The sequence below is a fragment of the Nematostella vectensis genome, chromosome 3 (assembly GCF_932526225.1).
Source record: "Nematostella vectensis chromosome 3, jaNemVect1.1, whole genome shotgun sequence".
Taxonomy (NCBI): Eukaryota; Metazoa; Cnidaria; class Anthozoa; order Actiniaria; family Edwardsiidae; genus Nematostella; species Nematostella vectensis.
The window spans coordinates 873,591-887,732 of record NC_064036.1 but is presented as its reverse complement, the minus strand read 5'-3'; the positions used below and the strand labels follow the sequence as shown (position 1 = coordinate 887,732).

Sequence of the window (14,142 nt, the reverse complement as noted above, 5' to 3'; positions counted from 1 at the left end):
TGCAATAGCTGCGGTCGAAGTTTCCTTTTGCCGGTCAGATAGCGCAGTTGTTACATGTAGGCCCCTGGAGAACACCCATGACCCAGTAGCGCACTATCCATTATTTGCCCATGAGTGCAATATAGTGATGCTATAATGATGTAGGCCCCTGGAGAACACCAGGACCCAGTAGCGCACTATCCATTATTTGCCCAGGAATGCAATATAGTGATGCTATAATGATGTAGGCCCCTGGAGAACACCCAGGACCCAGTAGCGCACTATCCATTATTTGCCCAGGAATGCAATATAGTGATGCTATAATGATGTAGGCCCCTGGAGAACACCCAGGACCCAGTAGCGCACTATCCATTATTTGCCCAGGAGTGCAATATAGTGATGCTATAATGATGTAGGCCCCTGGATAACACCCAGGACCCAGTAGCGCACTATCCATTATTTGCCCAGGAGTGCAATATAGTGATTCAATCAAGCTGGCAAATATAACCACCATTGTTGACTATACAACAGCAATATGTTAGTCAAATTTCGACAATGTTATTGATAACGAACGTCGCCTTATCCCTTAACAAGCCATGAGGTGATGCGCTTAGCGGAGGAACAGTGTATCAAGGTTTAAAACAAACCGTTTTAAAAATATCTTTTTTGTCTCCAAGACATAGCTAAATAGTCTGACCGAGAATATTCTTAATCGTAATAGTTTTATTATTATAGTTTTATTATCTATCTTTTATAAACCTATTAATATATTATTAATAATCTTTCTATCTATCTAGCTTTTTTGTTCACTTCCTCGCACTGTTTGCGTCAGTTAAAAGGGGAGGTGCTGTAAACGGCCAAGTTCTTCTGATAATGAACCCCCTCGAGTGTCGCAGTGCGGATTAAGTAGTGAAACCACACTACTTAACGTCTACTAACCATGATGCAATGTCTCGAGAGACGAGGTAGAGTTGTAAAGCTGGAAGGTCTCATCGGGAGGAGACGCTTCGGTACATGTCGTCAGCATGGCTGATGCTGGAGGAAACAGTGTGAGGCAGGTCATTTCTGAAAATCAAGATGGGCCCGAGTACGAATCCTTGAGTGACGCCTGAAAGTACAGGTAACCAGATCGACGCAGAGCCGTTTACAAGAGAACCACGACGTGAAGTCCTCCAGCGGAATCCGCAATGGTCGGATTTCTGGCGTAGGCTCTTGTGCGGGAAGGAGTCGAACGCTTTGGCGAAGTAGAGGAAGACCACATCATCTTGTCTGTGGGAGTTCAGGGTTCTGGCCAATTCATGTATGACTTGGATATCAGATGGGTATTACAGGGCCCTAACAGGGGGTGGGGCACTGGGGGCATGTGCCCCCTAATATTTTCGAAAATTATAAGGAAATGACTAGAAGGGGCGTGGCTGTGCCCTCCCCCAATTTTTTCTTTATGTTTCTGTATTGTGTCCCCCCCCCCCAACAAATCTTACGTGGCCTACTACGGCTCTGTGTTACAGGGGAGACCGCGCTGGAAGCGATGCTGCTGAGGTCTGGTGATAAAGTTCTCATCATGACGCGCCTGGCAGCATTCTGTGTTCTCCATCACATTGGATGAGAGGAACGTTAATGAAACAGATCGATCGTTGGCAGGGTCCGATCGAGTGCCATGAACATTGTAAACACATTGGCTTCTTTCCATACCATAGCAACCTTAAGAATATTCACCGCCACTTCATTGACTTGTCACATACTTAAGGCGGTGTCTTAACCCGTAGAAATGTATGTTTAAGAACTTCGCTTTCGGTGCCCTGCGGTACTCGTAGCAGGAAGTAGCAGGAATGCGGAATATATGGATGATGTCAGTTGGCTCTACGACTTATCATAAATATGCTCCACACACAAAGGGAATCGTCAAAATGAGAGGAGAATAACCAAAACCATGAGTCCTATCGCTTGTTTAGCCACTGCGTTCTCTTAGAATGGTTAAACCCGAACTGACTTTGAAAAAAATAAATTGGGGTGAAAGTGAACCAGGCCGAAAAATAAATTCAAAGTGCTTTATCACACTTGGTGATATGTTATATAGTATATATAATGTATTAAAGTATATTGAAATAATTCCTTGCTTACGATTTTTATACTTTTCCATTGTGTTCGCGTTTTTGCGTGTTTAAAAGAGTTAAGAGAACTTGTGCCCTCTGATCTTGATCAAATCGCAAGTTAATGAAACTCGAATAAAATGCCCTCAACACTCACATTTCTTGAGACGTTTTATATGACGGTGGTGTATAATTAAGTTCTATTGACTTTTTATTCCTTCTCAAATAGTAACATACGGTAATTCTAAAACCTTGTTTCTTTTTGCACATTGCAGCCATGTCGGAGTGCCGCGTGAATGATGACAACGAGCTCGTAAACGATGGTAAGACACACAGTCTATCAGATTCGAGTCATATAAAATGACAACGTCTAAAACCTCTTGTTATCCAATTTTATTTGATGATCTGGTAGAAAACAACAGTTGGGGCGCGAAGATCATTCAGAACTGTGGATCACTTCATTCTCATGCCCTGATAACCCGTGTTTTAAATCTTGTGTTGTTTTGGCTGGCGCCAACGTCGCAACAGTAAGAGAATTCTGATAAACCCAGATATGCTTCATGTCCTAAATGTTATCATGAAAGTGAAAACAGAAGTAGCGGATACGCAAAACTTTCAATTATTACTGAATTCTCAACCAAGTTTTCATTGCTTTCTGCCGCCGTCCTCAACTCAAGGTCATAGTTTGTTAAGAATTAAACTATCTTTGGAATCTATAACTATATTTTAATCATAATATTTTTGATTGTATGGATTGACAGAAAACGTAACGGCTAAGCCTCTTGGATTAGAAAGTAAGTCCCTTCCTGACGATCGCATCACAGCGTCATCTGTGGCAAACGCACCACCCACCCCTCCCTCCAACGCTAGGCTAAACAACTCCGTAGCGTGGTGTGCAGGCGATTCTTATGACTGCTGGCTACAAGTCGACCTAGGGGGGACCCACCGCGTCACTTCTGTCGCTACGCAGGGGAACCCTAAGGGGAATAATGATTATGTCAAGAAATACCGTCTGCAGTACTCACTTGACGACGAGAGTTGGGTCACCCACGAGGAGAATGGGAACCAGGTCGGTGCATTAGGGGGGGGGGGGGGGGGTTGATGTGTTGATTAGGACTGGGCTGGGTCAGTGCTGAAAATCACATGACTAGTTTCAGTACCGCGCGGTTAAACCAGCCTTTTTGTTTTGAAATCGTGGCTTTTTACCAGCGAATTGCAACATTTTGGCGATTGCTATGAAGTCAGTCGTAGCTTTACTCGATTGATTTAACATAGGGGATCTAAAGGTATGATTCTAAGGATTCATACTGGAAAATCACAAAAGACTGGTATCTTACTTTATCGTATCTTATCAGACTCTCTATCCCTCTCAGTAGCAGGGGACTGGGGAAGGGTTGTCCATCCCTCTCAGTAGCGGGGGACTGGGGAAGGGTTGTCTATCCCTCTCAGTAGCGGGGGACTGGGGAAAGGTTGTCTTCCCCTCTCAGTAGCGGGGGACTGGGGAAGGGTTGTCTTCCCCTCTCAGTAGCGGGGGACTGCTGGCTACAAGTCGACCTAGGGGGGACCCACTGCGTCACTTCTGTCGCTACGCAAGGGAACCCTAAGGGGAATAATGATTATGTCAAGAAATACCGTCTGCAGTACTCACTTGACGACGAGAGTTGGGTCACCCACGAGGAGAATGGGAACCAGGTCGGTGCATTAAAGGGGGGGGGGGGTTGATGTGTTGATTAGGACTGGGCTGGGTCAGTGCTGAAAATCACATGACTAGTTTCAGTACCGTGCGGTTAAACCAGCCTTTTTGTTTTGAAATCGTGGCTTTTTACCAGCGAATTGCAACATTTTGGCGATTGCTATGAAGTCAGTCGTATCTTTACTCGATTGATTTAACATAGGGGATCTAAAGGTATGACTCTAAGGATTCATACTGGAAAATCACAAAAGACTGGTATCTTATCTTATCGTATCTTATCAGACTCTCTATCCCTCTCAGTAGCAGGGGACTGGGGAAGGGTTGTCCATCCCTCTCAGTAGCAGGGGACTGGGGAAGGGTTGTCTATCCCTCTCAGTAGCAGGGGACTGGGGAAGGGTTGTCTATCCCTCTCAGTAGCGGGGGACTGGGGAAGGGTTGTCTATTCCTCTCAGTAGCAGGGGACTGGGGAAGGGTTGTCTATCCCTCTCAGTAGCGGGGGACTGGGGAAGGGTTGTCTATCCCTCTCAGTAGCAGGGGACTTGGGAAGGGTTGTCCATCCCTCTCAGTAGCGGGGGACTGGGGAGGGGTTGTCCATCCCTCTCAGTATCGGGGGACTGGGGAAGGGTTGTCTATTCCTCTCAGTAGCGGGGGACTGGGGAAGGGTTGTCTATTCCTCCCAGTAGCGGGGTACTGGGGAAGGGCTGTCTATTCCTCTCAGTAGCAGGGGACTGGGGAAGGGTTGTCCATCCCTCTCAGTATCGGGGGACTGGGGAAGGGTTGTCCATCCCTCTCAGTAGCGGGGGACTGGGGAAGGGTTGTCTATTCCTCTCAGTAGCGGGGGACTGGGGAAGGGTTGTCCATCCCTCTCAGTAGCGGGGGACTGGGGAAGGGTTGTCCATCCCTCTCAGTATCGGGGGACTGGGGAAGGGCTGTCTATTCCTCTCAGTAGCGGGGGACTGGGGAAGGGTTGTCCATCCCTCTCAGTAGCGGGGGACTGGGGAAGGGTTGTCCATCCCTCTCAGTAGCGGGTGACTGGGGAAGGATTGTCTATTCCTCTCAGTAGCGGGGGACTGGGGAAGGGTTCTCTATCCCTCTAGCGGGGATCTAGGGCGGGGTTGTCTGTCCCTTTCAGTTGCGGGGGACTGGGACGGAGTGTTCTTTCCCGCCCAATAACAGGGGACTTGGGCAGGGTTGTCTGCTTGGCTCAGTAATTCATATCTTGTTTTTAGATCATTGACGCCAACGAGGATCATAACTCAGTTAAGACAGTAAGTCTACAGCAACCGATAGTTGGTCAGTTTGTCCGGTTCTGTCCGGTCGATTGGTACTTTTGCCCTTCCTTAAGGGTGGAGCTGTATGGCGTTCCTGAGGAAGACAAAAGAAGTAAAGATGATGAGCATGAAACGATTGTCATGAAAACGGAAAAGCTGGTACAGACTGACGAACAGGGAGAAAGGAGAATCAAAGAGAGTGGAATTAAGGAAGATGTGGATAGAATTAAAGATGATGATCGTGAAACGATTGTCATGAAAACGGAAAAGCAGGTAGAGACTGACGAACAGGGAGAAAGGAGTATCAAAGGGAGTGGAATTAAGGAAGATGTGGATAGAATTAAAGATGATGATCGTGAAACGATTGTCATGAAAACGGAAAAGCTGGTACAGACTGACGAACAGGGAGAAAGGAGAATCAAAGAGAGTGGAATTAAGGAAGATGTGGATAGAATTAAAGATGATGATCGTGAAACGACTGTCATAAAAACGGAAAAGCAGGTACAGACTGAGGTCACTGATGAGGATGAGAAATATCAGAAGCAAACCGGGAGGCACAGCGAGACCCAGAAAATCGTTTTTATTCATCTTATTCATCAGATGACAGAGAAAAAATCGCCATCGCTTGAAGGTGAAATATGTATTAGATCCATTAAACATACTCTAATAGAAACTAAAAACCCATTGAAATAGCAAAGTTGTCCGTCAAGTAACTTGCCATTTACCCAAATTTTCAAATATCAGAAAGTCAGGCCCGTTACCTAGGGGAGAGGGGAGGGGTATGCTTTGTTCATTTGTGTGTTGCGTATGACAAACTAAACAATCATTAGGATACTGTAAAATAACAGAATTTGCGTATGACCCTAAACAAACCCATTTTTGAGTTCTTTTTAGAGATTCAGGATCCCCCTTCCCTGCTAGCAGAGGCCTCTTTTCTCTGTATTTCGCTGGGCTGGCGTTCGCGTGGAAAAGATACCTCTGCCATGGGTCGCAAGTTCGTTTGATCAAACCGCCGTCCACGATCGTGGACGAGATCCAGAGCGCATACTCCGTTCATTAATTACTGGCCACTATTTGAGCCCACAATGACTAGCGCATGCATGAAACGTATATCCGCTGCGGGATAATAAGCCCGCATTCGAAACGGTGTCCTCCGTAGAAATATCACGCGACGAATTATAAAAGAAGCCATTCAATGCATTATCTTCATTCAGAATTTTCTCTCTTTTGACTAATGAGTCAATCTTCCGTTTACAGGTTTTGCATATTCTTCTGGGAATAGCTGATCTAAGTTTACCAAAAAGTTTTGTAACATTTTCTTCGAATCCAACTGTGCGATATTTACATTGAAGAAACTCGCCTGCCCAGATGTCTTGAAATTAATCCCACAAACAAGACAAAACTCGTCTTTGCTGCGTTTGTTGTTCAATCTTTTTAGTGCCGTTTTAGGTGATTGAAATTGAACAGTTGTTTTCTTTTTTCGAAGAGGAGAACTAACCGGAGTTTGATTCATGATTTCCGACTAAACCCATGCAAAGCATATTAGCATATTGACAGCTTTCGCGCGATGGTACGGGTTTTGGCACGTCGGTCGCTTATTAACGCTCACGCATGCGCAACAGAAACAGTTTCGACCCATGGCAGAGGTATCTTTTCCTCGCGGACTCCAGCCCAGCGAAATACAAGAAAAGAGGCCTCTGCTAGCAGGGAAGGATCCCCCTAGTATGCGTGTACATTTTGGTATTCAAGTTCGCATCTATCAAAAAAAAAAACTAAACAAAAACACACTATCCTGAAATGCTTCATCGCCCTTCACATGGCACACATATCGTAGTTTATACTGGCAAGAAGATATGACTATGCCTTAATTGTCTTACTTAATTTTCTTTTAGGGACGAATTTTCCGGTTTAGTGGGACACAGTTATTACGAACGCAGGAATCTGGGAGATCTTGGGCTACACGCCCCTTATCACTTCCCTACCTCGGACCTACTGAAACCTAATCTAATGAACAATTTGCGAACCTGAGAACCTGCCGGGAAATTACTACTTGTCTGTTCTGTCACAGAGGGGTGGCATGTTCATATAGCTTCCGGAAAATGCAGGAACTGGAATTCCCGGAAGAATTAAATCCAAACGTTTCTCGGGTCGCATGCATAATACGTGAAATCTCCCTTACGCTTCCTGGACAGATAATATTTTAGACACAATTTATTGATATTCAGTTATAAACCACAAATCATCTTAAGTCCAGTATCAAAAACTATTTTTATTCGATAGGTTATTCACTAGGCTTGATTTCCAGCTCGTTTCTGTGAGCCTATAGTGATTGACTCATTATTATGATCTGTGTCAGAGTGCAGTATCCACTCTGAAGACGCCCAACCCTTGCACCCACCTTTATGCGCCATCAGAGAGGACGACATCCACCGCCTGATGGACTGGGAGACAGAAGGCACACGAGGGTGGAAGAGGCTCAAGAGGTCACGTGACTGTGAAGTATGGAGCAGACGATCACAAGAGGGCGGGCCGCCAATCACTAAGGTACACGTCAATTACTGAGGTACACGTCAATCACTGAGGTACACGTCAATCACTGAGGTACACGTCAATCATTGAGGTACACGTCAATCACTGAGGTACACGTCAATCACTGAAGTACACGTCAATCACTGAGGTACACGTCAATCACTAAGGTACACGTCAATCACTGAGGTACACGTCAATCACTGAGGTACAAATCAATCATTGAGGTACACGTCAGTCACTAGGTAAACTTCAATCACTAAGGTACACGTCAATCACTGAGGTACACGTCAATCACTAGTGTACACGTCAATCACTGAGGTACACGTCAATCACTATGGTACACGTCAATTATGGTACACGTCAATCACTAAGGTACACGTCAATCACTGAGGTACACGTCAATCACTAAGGTACACGTCAATCACTGAGGTACACGTCAATCACTATGGTGCACGTCAATCATTATGGTACACGTCAATCATTGTTTCACGCCAATCACTAGTGTACATGTCAATCACTAAGGTACACATCAATCATTATGGTACACGTCGATCACTAAGGTACACGTCAACCACTAAGGTACACGTCAATCACGAAGGTACACGTCAACCACTAAGGTACACGTCAATCACTAAGGTACACTTCAATCACTAAGGTACACGTCAATCACTAAGGTACACGTCAATCCCTAAGGTACACGTCAATCACTAAGGTACACGTCAATCATTATGGTACACGTCAATCACTAAGGTACACGTCAATCATTAAGGTACACGTCAATCACTAAGGTACACGTCAATCATTATGGTACACGTCAATCATTATGGTACACGTCAATCAATAAGGTACACGTCAATCACTAAGGTACACATCAATCACTAAGGTACACGTCAATCACTAAGGTACACGTCAATCACTAAGGTACACGTCAATCACTAAGGTACACATCAATCATTATGGTACACGTCAATCACTAAGGTGCACGTTAATCACTAAGATACACGTCAATCACTATGGTACACGTCAATCACTAAGGTACACGTCAATCACTAAGGTACACGTCAATCACTAAGGTACACGTCAATTATTATGGTACACGTCAATCACTAAGGTACACATCAATCACTAAGGTACACGTCAATCACTAAGGTACACGTCAATCATTATGGTACACGTCAATCACTAAGGTACACGTCAATCACTAAGGTACACGTCAATCACTAAGGTACACGTCAATCACTAAGGTACACGTCAACCACTAAGGTACACGTCAATCACTAAGGTTTACGTCAATCACTAAGGTACACGTCAATCACTAAGGTACACGTCAATCACTAAGGTACACATCAATCATTATGGTACACGTCAATCACTAAGGTGCACGTTAATCACTAAGATACACGTCAATCACTATGGTACACGTCAATCACTAAGGTACACGTCAATCACTAAGGTACACGTCAATCACTAAGGTACACGTCAATCACTAAGGTACACGTCAATCATTATGGTACACGTCAATCACTAAGAAACACGTCAATCACTAAGGTACACGTCAATCACTAAGGTACACGTCAATCACTAAGGTACACGTCAATCACTAAGGTACACATCAATCATTATGGTACACGTCAATCACTAAGGTGCACGTTAATCACTAAGATACACGTCAATCACTATGGTACACGTCAATCACTAAGGTACACGTCAATCACTAAGGTACACGTCAATCATTATGGTACACGTCAATCACTAAGGTACACATCAATCACTAAGGTACACGTCAATCACTAAGGTACACGTCAATCATTATGGTACACGTCAATCACTAAGGTACACGTCAATCACTAAGGTACACGTCAATCACTAAGGTACACGTCAATCATTATGGTACACGTCAATCACTAAGAAACACGTCAATCACTAAGGTACACGTCAATCACTAAGGTACACGTCAATCACTAAGGTACACGTCAATCACTAAGGTACACATCAATCATTATGGTACACGTCAATCACTAAGGTGCACGTTAATCACTAAGATACACGTCAATCACTATGGTACACGTCAATCACTAAGGTACACGTCAATCACTATGGTACACGTCAATCATTATGGTACACGTCAATCACTAAGGTACACATCAATCACTAAGGTACACGTCAATCACTAAGGTACACGTCAATCATTATGGTACACGTCAATCACTAAGGTACACGTCAATCACTAAGGTACACGTCAATCACTAAGGTACACGTCAATCACTGAGGTACACGTCAATCACTAAGGTACACGTCAACCACTAAGGTACACGTCAATCACTGAGGTACACGTCAATCACTGAGGTACACGTCAATCACTATGGAGCACGTCAATCATTATGGTACACGTCAATCACTAAGCGTATGTGTCGTTGGGTTGTATGTGTTGTTTGGTTGTATGTGTCGTGGGGTTGTATGTGTTGTTGGGTTGTATGTGTCGTGGGGTTGTATGTGTTGTTGGGTTGTATGTGTTGTTGGGTTGTATGTGTCGTTTGGTTGTTTGTGATGTTGGGTTGTATGTGTTGTTTGGTTGTATGTGTCGTGGGGTTGTATGTGTTGTTGGGTTGTATGTGTCGTTGGGTTGTATGTGTCGTTGGGTTGTATGTGTCGTTGGGTTGCATGTGTTTTACTCTGAGTTGACCCTTCTGTTCTATACCACAGGCCATAGTCAAACTAGGTGGCGTCCCTTATGACGAAGGTCAGTGTTTGGTAGTTTTTATCTTGGTTCTAACAATCTGCAGCTACTCTAACTGCATGAGCTAATCACTGATCGGTATGAAAATGTAGTTAAGGAACTGCTCTTTTTGTCCGCACTTCAGATACTTCTGTAGCATTAGATAGTCTTTTTTGTATCGATCTAACGTTATCGTCACTTTATTGTATCACTCATCAAGGTGGGGCCGGCGCGTCTCGCCTCGCCGATTATTAATATTTAATTTTTATTTCAGGATTAGCAAACTAGAAGCATTGGTGATTATGTTTCGCCAAAGATCATAGCGATCGCACGCTTTAAAGGGGCTACTAAACGGGTTTCTATTTGAACGAATTTTTGAAAACAACTTCCCGCGAGAGGCCTGGACTGTAATCTTTCTATGATTTCAGCGGTGAAGCTTCTCCAGGACTGGGAGACGCGTCGCCACTGGGATAAGACTTTCGACAGAATTGATGTCCTCGGGAAGTTCGACGACCCATCATCACTACTCATTCACTGGTAAGTTATATCTTTGATGTATACAAAATATTATTTCGACTAAGACATTGCCAGAAGCGTCGTGTCCTGTTTCCTTGTAAGCAATTAGTTTTGAAACAAATGTTGTTTGAATTGAGGAAAAGGAAAGTATCTGCAGTCGCTATAGCTACACCAAGCCCGTCCGCCATTATCGGGTCAATTTTTGGGTGTGGTAGGTACGTACACACAAAAGTAAACTATCAACGTACACACGTATGAGGTACACAATGTACGTAACACACACGAGGTACACAATGTGCGTAACACACATGAGGTACACAATGTAAGTAACACACATAAGGTACACAATGTACGTAACACACATGAGGTACACAATGTACGTAACACACATAAGGTACACAATGTACGTAACACACATAAGGTACACAATGTACGTAACACACATGAGTTACACAATGTACGTAACACACATAAGGTACACAATGTACGTAACAAACAGGAGGTACACAATGTACGTAACACACATGAGGTACACAATGTACGTAACACACCCGAGGTACACAATGTACGTAACACACACGAGGTACACAATGTACGTAACACACATAAGGTACACAATGTACGTAACACATAAGGTACACAATGTACTTAACACACATTAGGTAAACAATGTACGTAAAACACACGAGGTACACAATGTACGTAACACACATAAGGTACACAATGTACGTAACACATAAGGTAAACAATGTATGTAACACATATGAGGTACACAATGTACGTAACACACATGAGGTACACAATGTACGTAATACACATGAGGTACACAATGTACGTAACACACACGAGGTACACAATGTACGTAACACACATTAGGTACACAATGTACGTAACACACATTAGGTACACAATGTACGTAACACACATGAGGTACACAATGTACGTAACACACATGAGGTACACAATGTACGTAACACACATGAGGTACACAATGTACGTAACACACATGAGGTACACAATGTACGTAACACACATGAGGTACACAATGTACGTAACACACATGAAGTACACAATGTACGTAACACACATGAGGTACACAATGTACGTAACACACATGAGGTACACAATGTACGTAACACACATGAGGTACACAATGTACGTAACACACAGGAGGTACACAATGTACGTAACACACATAAGGTACACAATGTACGTAACACACACGAGGTACACAATGTGCGTAACACACATGAGGTACACAATGTAAGTAACACACATAAGGTACACAATGTACGTAACACACATAAGGTACACATCCACAGGAACCCCGCACACTACACACACACCCAAGAGCATAGAGACTTAATTGCATAAGGGCAGTATAGCATTTATAACTCCCGGTAATACTATTTTGCCATGCGCGCAAATAATGATGTCTAGAAGAAGTATTTCAAGATATCCAAATCTTCAATTTTGCGAACTGAACGTTTTATCGAACCTTTTGATTGGTTTCATACAACCTTAGGCTCTAGATTAAATAAAGTGCAATTTAATTTAATGCCTTTTTCCATACAGCCCAATAAAAAAGCATGAGTTTGGGCTTGAAATCCTGGACAAGGACGACAAGAACGAGCCATACTTCGCTTCAGCTTGGCGCAACGCGACGCACCCAAAGACTCAACACGAGAAGCCAAAACCACTCAAGTGAGTACGGTAAAGGAAGGTAGAGCTACTTTACTAGATATAGTAAAAGGAGGGGGGGGGATTGTCCCGGGGGGGGGAGGTTGGATGGATTGTGGTTTCGAGGGGAGAGGGGGGTACCAGTGCTTGACATAGAGTTCCGCTAAAATTGAATAGAAACAAATCTATAATAGCGTCTTTTATCAAGCAATCGAGACTTATTTAACGTTACATGTAAAACGTGTGTTCATGTAGAGAAAAAAAAAGTCCGCTCAGAAAAGTGTGGGTAAGGGGGGCACTGCCCATCACTTTTTAAAGTGGGGGGGGGCAAGCACCCTCCTGCCCCCCCCCCGTCCACCGCCCCTGTGTTAACTAGAAAGTAGATAACTCCCACGCATTCAAAGGAACTAAAAATGCACGCAAGACGGCGAAGCTTTACCCATCTTCATGCACAGCTTATTATCCGCGATAACTTATTCCAGAAAACGTTTATCAAAGCAAAGTGGATTTTTACTGGATGGCTCGCTATGGTTATTATTGCCACTTAGCTCGAAGAAAATGGAAATTATAGTTATACACTCGTTTTATAACTCGTTTTGCCTCGTGGTATTATTTTATGGAGCAAGAAAAAGTTAATGTTAAGTTTCCAATAATTTTTCAATCCTCACCAGCATTTCTTGTCATCAGGTTGGACTACTTATTCGCGGGACTTGTCGTCCGTCCACAGTCCGTCGATAACAATTCTTTGCTCGTCACCATTATTTGCCAAGTTAAAGGGTCAGTTCCCTCTCAGGCCAAGGGCACTTTCTTAGTCGCTGACCCAGCCAAATGGGCGGCTAGTCTCAAGAAATTCCACGCGCAGAAACTCAAGATGAAGGCGCCTGTGACTAACAACTCGCAACAACATTCTTGTTGTCGCTTTTTCCGAACTTAGGGGAGTAAGCTGAGACGGAGAAGAAGTAGAAAGACACCGTCCTTTCTTCCTTTCTCCTTGTCTAACCTTCATGTTGATTTGCACCGCTTTCTTCTCTGTCTCCGTTTTGTTTGCTAAGTGAAAACGGTGATTTTGCCATCGGATATCCGACCCGATTATATTCAATAAGTTCAAACCAATTCTTGTAAGCTTTAGTGAAGTCAACGGCTTTCAAGTCAAATAAATGGGCGTAAATGTGACATTTACTGACATTTATTTAAAAATAAAATGATGTAAACTTAAAATCTGTCATTTTGGATGTTATCTATAATTTTATGAAATAGATATACAATTTCATGTAAGTTGTTTGCGCTACAAATAAAATCAATAACAACTAATAAAGAAATTGAATACGCTCATATTGAACGCTTGGTCTTCATAATGACAAGTTCAAGAAAGAGGTCCCCTAGATGGTCCCCTCAAATTTTAAAAGTGCTCGCAGTATTGGGTAACTCCATGTACATCGTGGTATCTTATCGGAAAGACAAGGCGTTTTTTTTTTCGATACGAATCTTAAAAAAGGCCATTGCAGAGTAGAGGTGCCTGTGAAGGAGGCAAGTATGTCGTGATTATCTGGCATTTCCCTGTCATAGAAACTCGTTCCCCTTGCGCACTAAACCCCGTCCCACCAATCAACTATCCCGCTCACACGATAAGGTCAAACACTTAGCCCTCCTCTAAAGTGTCCCAAAACA

The 14,142-nt window shown here is 43.6% G+C and overlaps 1 protein-coding gene across 1 annotated transcript; it reads left to right on the top strand.

Annotated features, from left to right (window-relative positions):
* The first annotated feature begins 2,346 nt into the window (after nucleotides 1-2,346).
* LOC116621138 lies at nucleotides 2,347-13,808 on the top strand. Its single transcript, XM_032387110.2, has 8 exons — nucleotides 2,347-2,392; nucleotides 2,831-3,138; nucleotides 4,992-5,664; nucleotides 7,390-7,577; nucleotides 10,266-10,302; nucleotides 10,707-10,815; nucleotides 12,370-12,498; nucleotides 13,162-13,808. The coding sequence occupies exons 1-8, from the start codon at nucleotides 2,347-2,349 to the stop codon at nucleotides 13,406-13,408; spliced, it is 1,737 nt and encodes a 578-aa protein (XP_032243001.2). The 3' UTR covers nucleotides 13,409-13,808.
* Nucleotides 13,809-14,142: the final 334 nt, after the last annotated feature.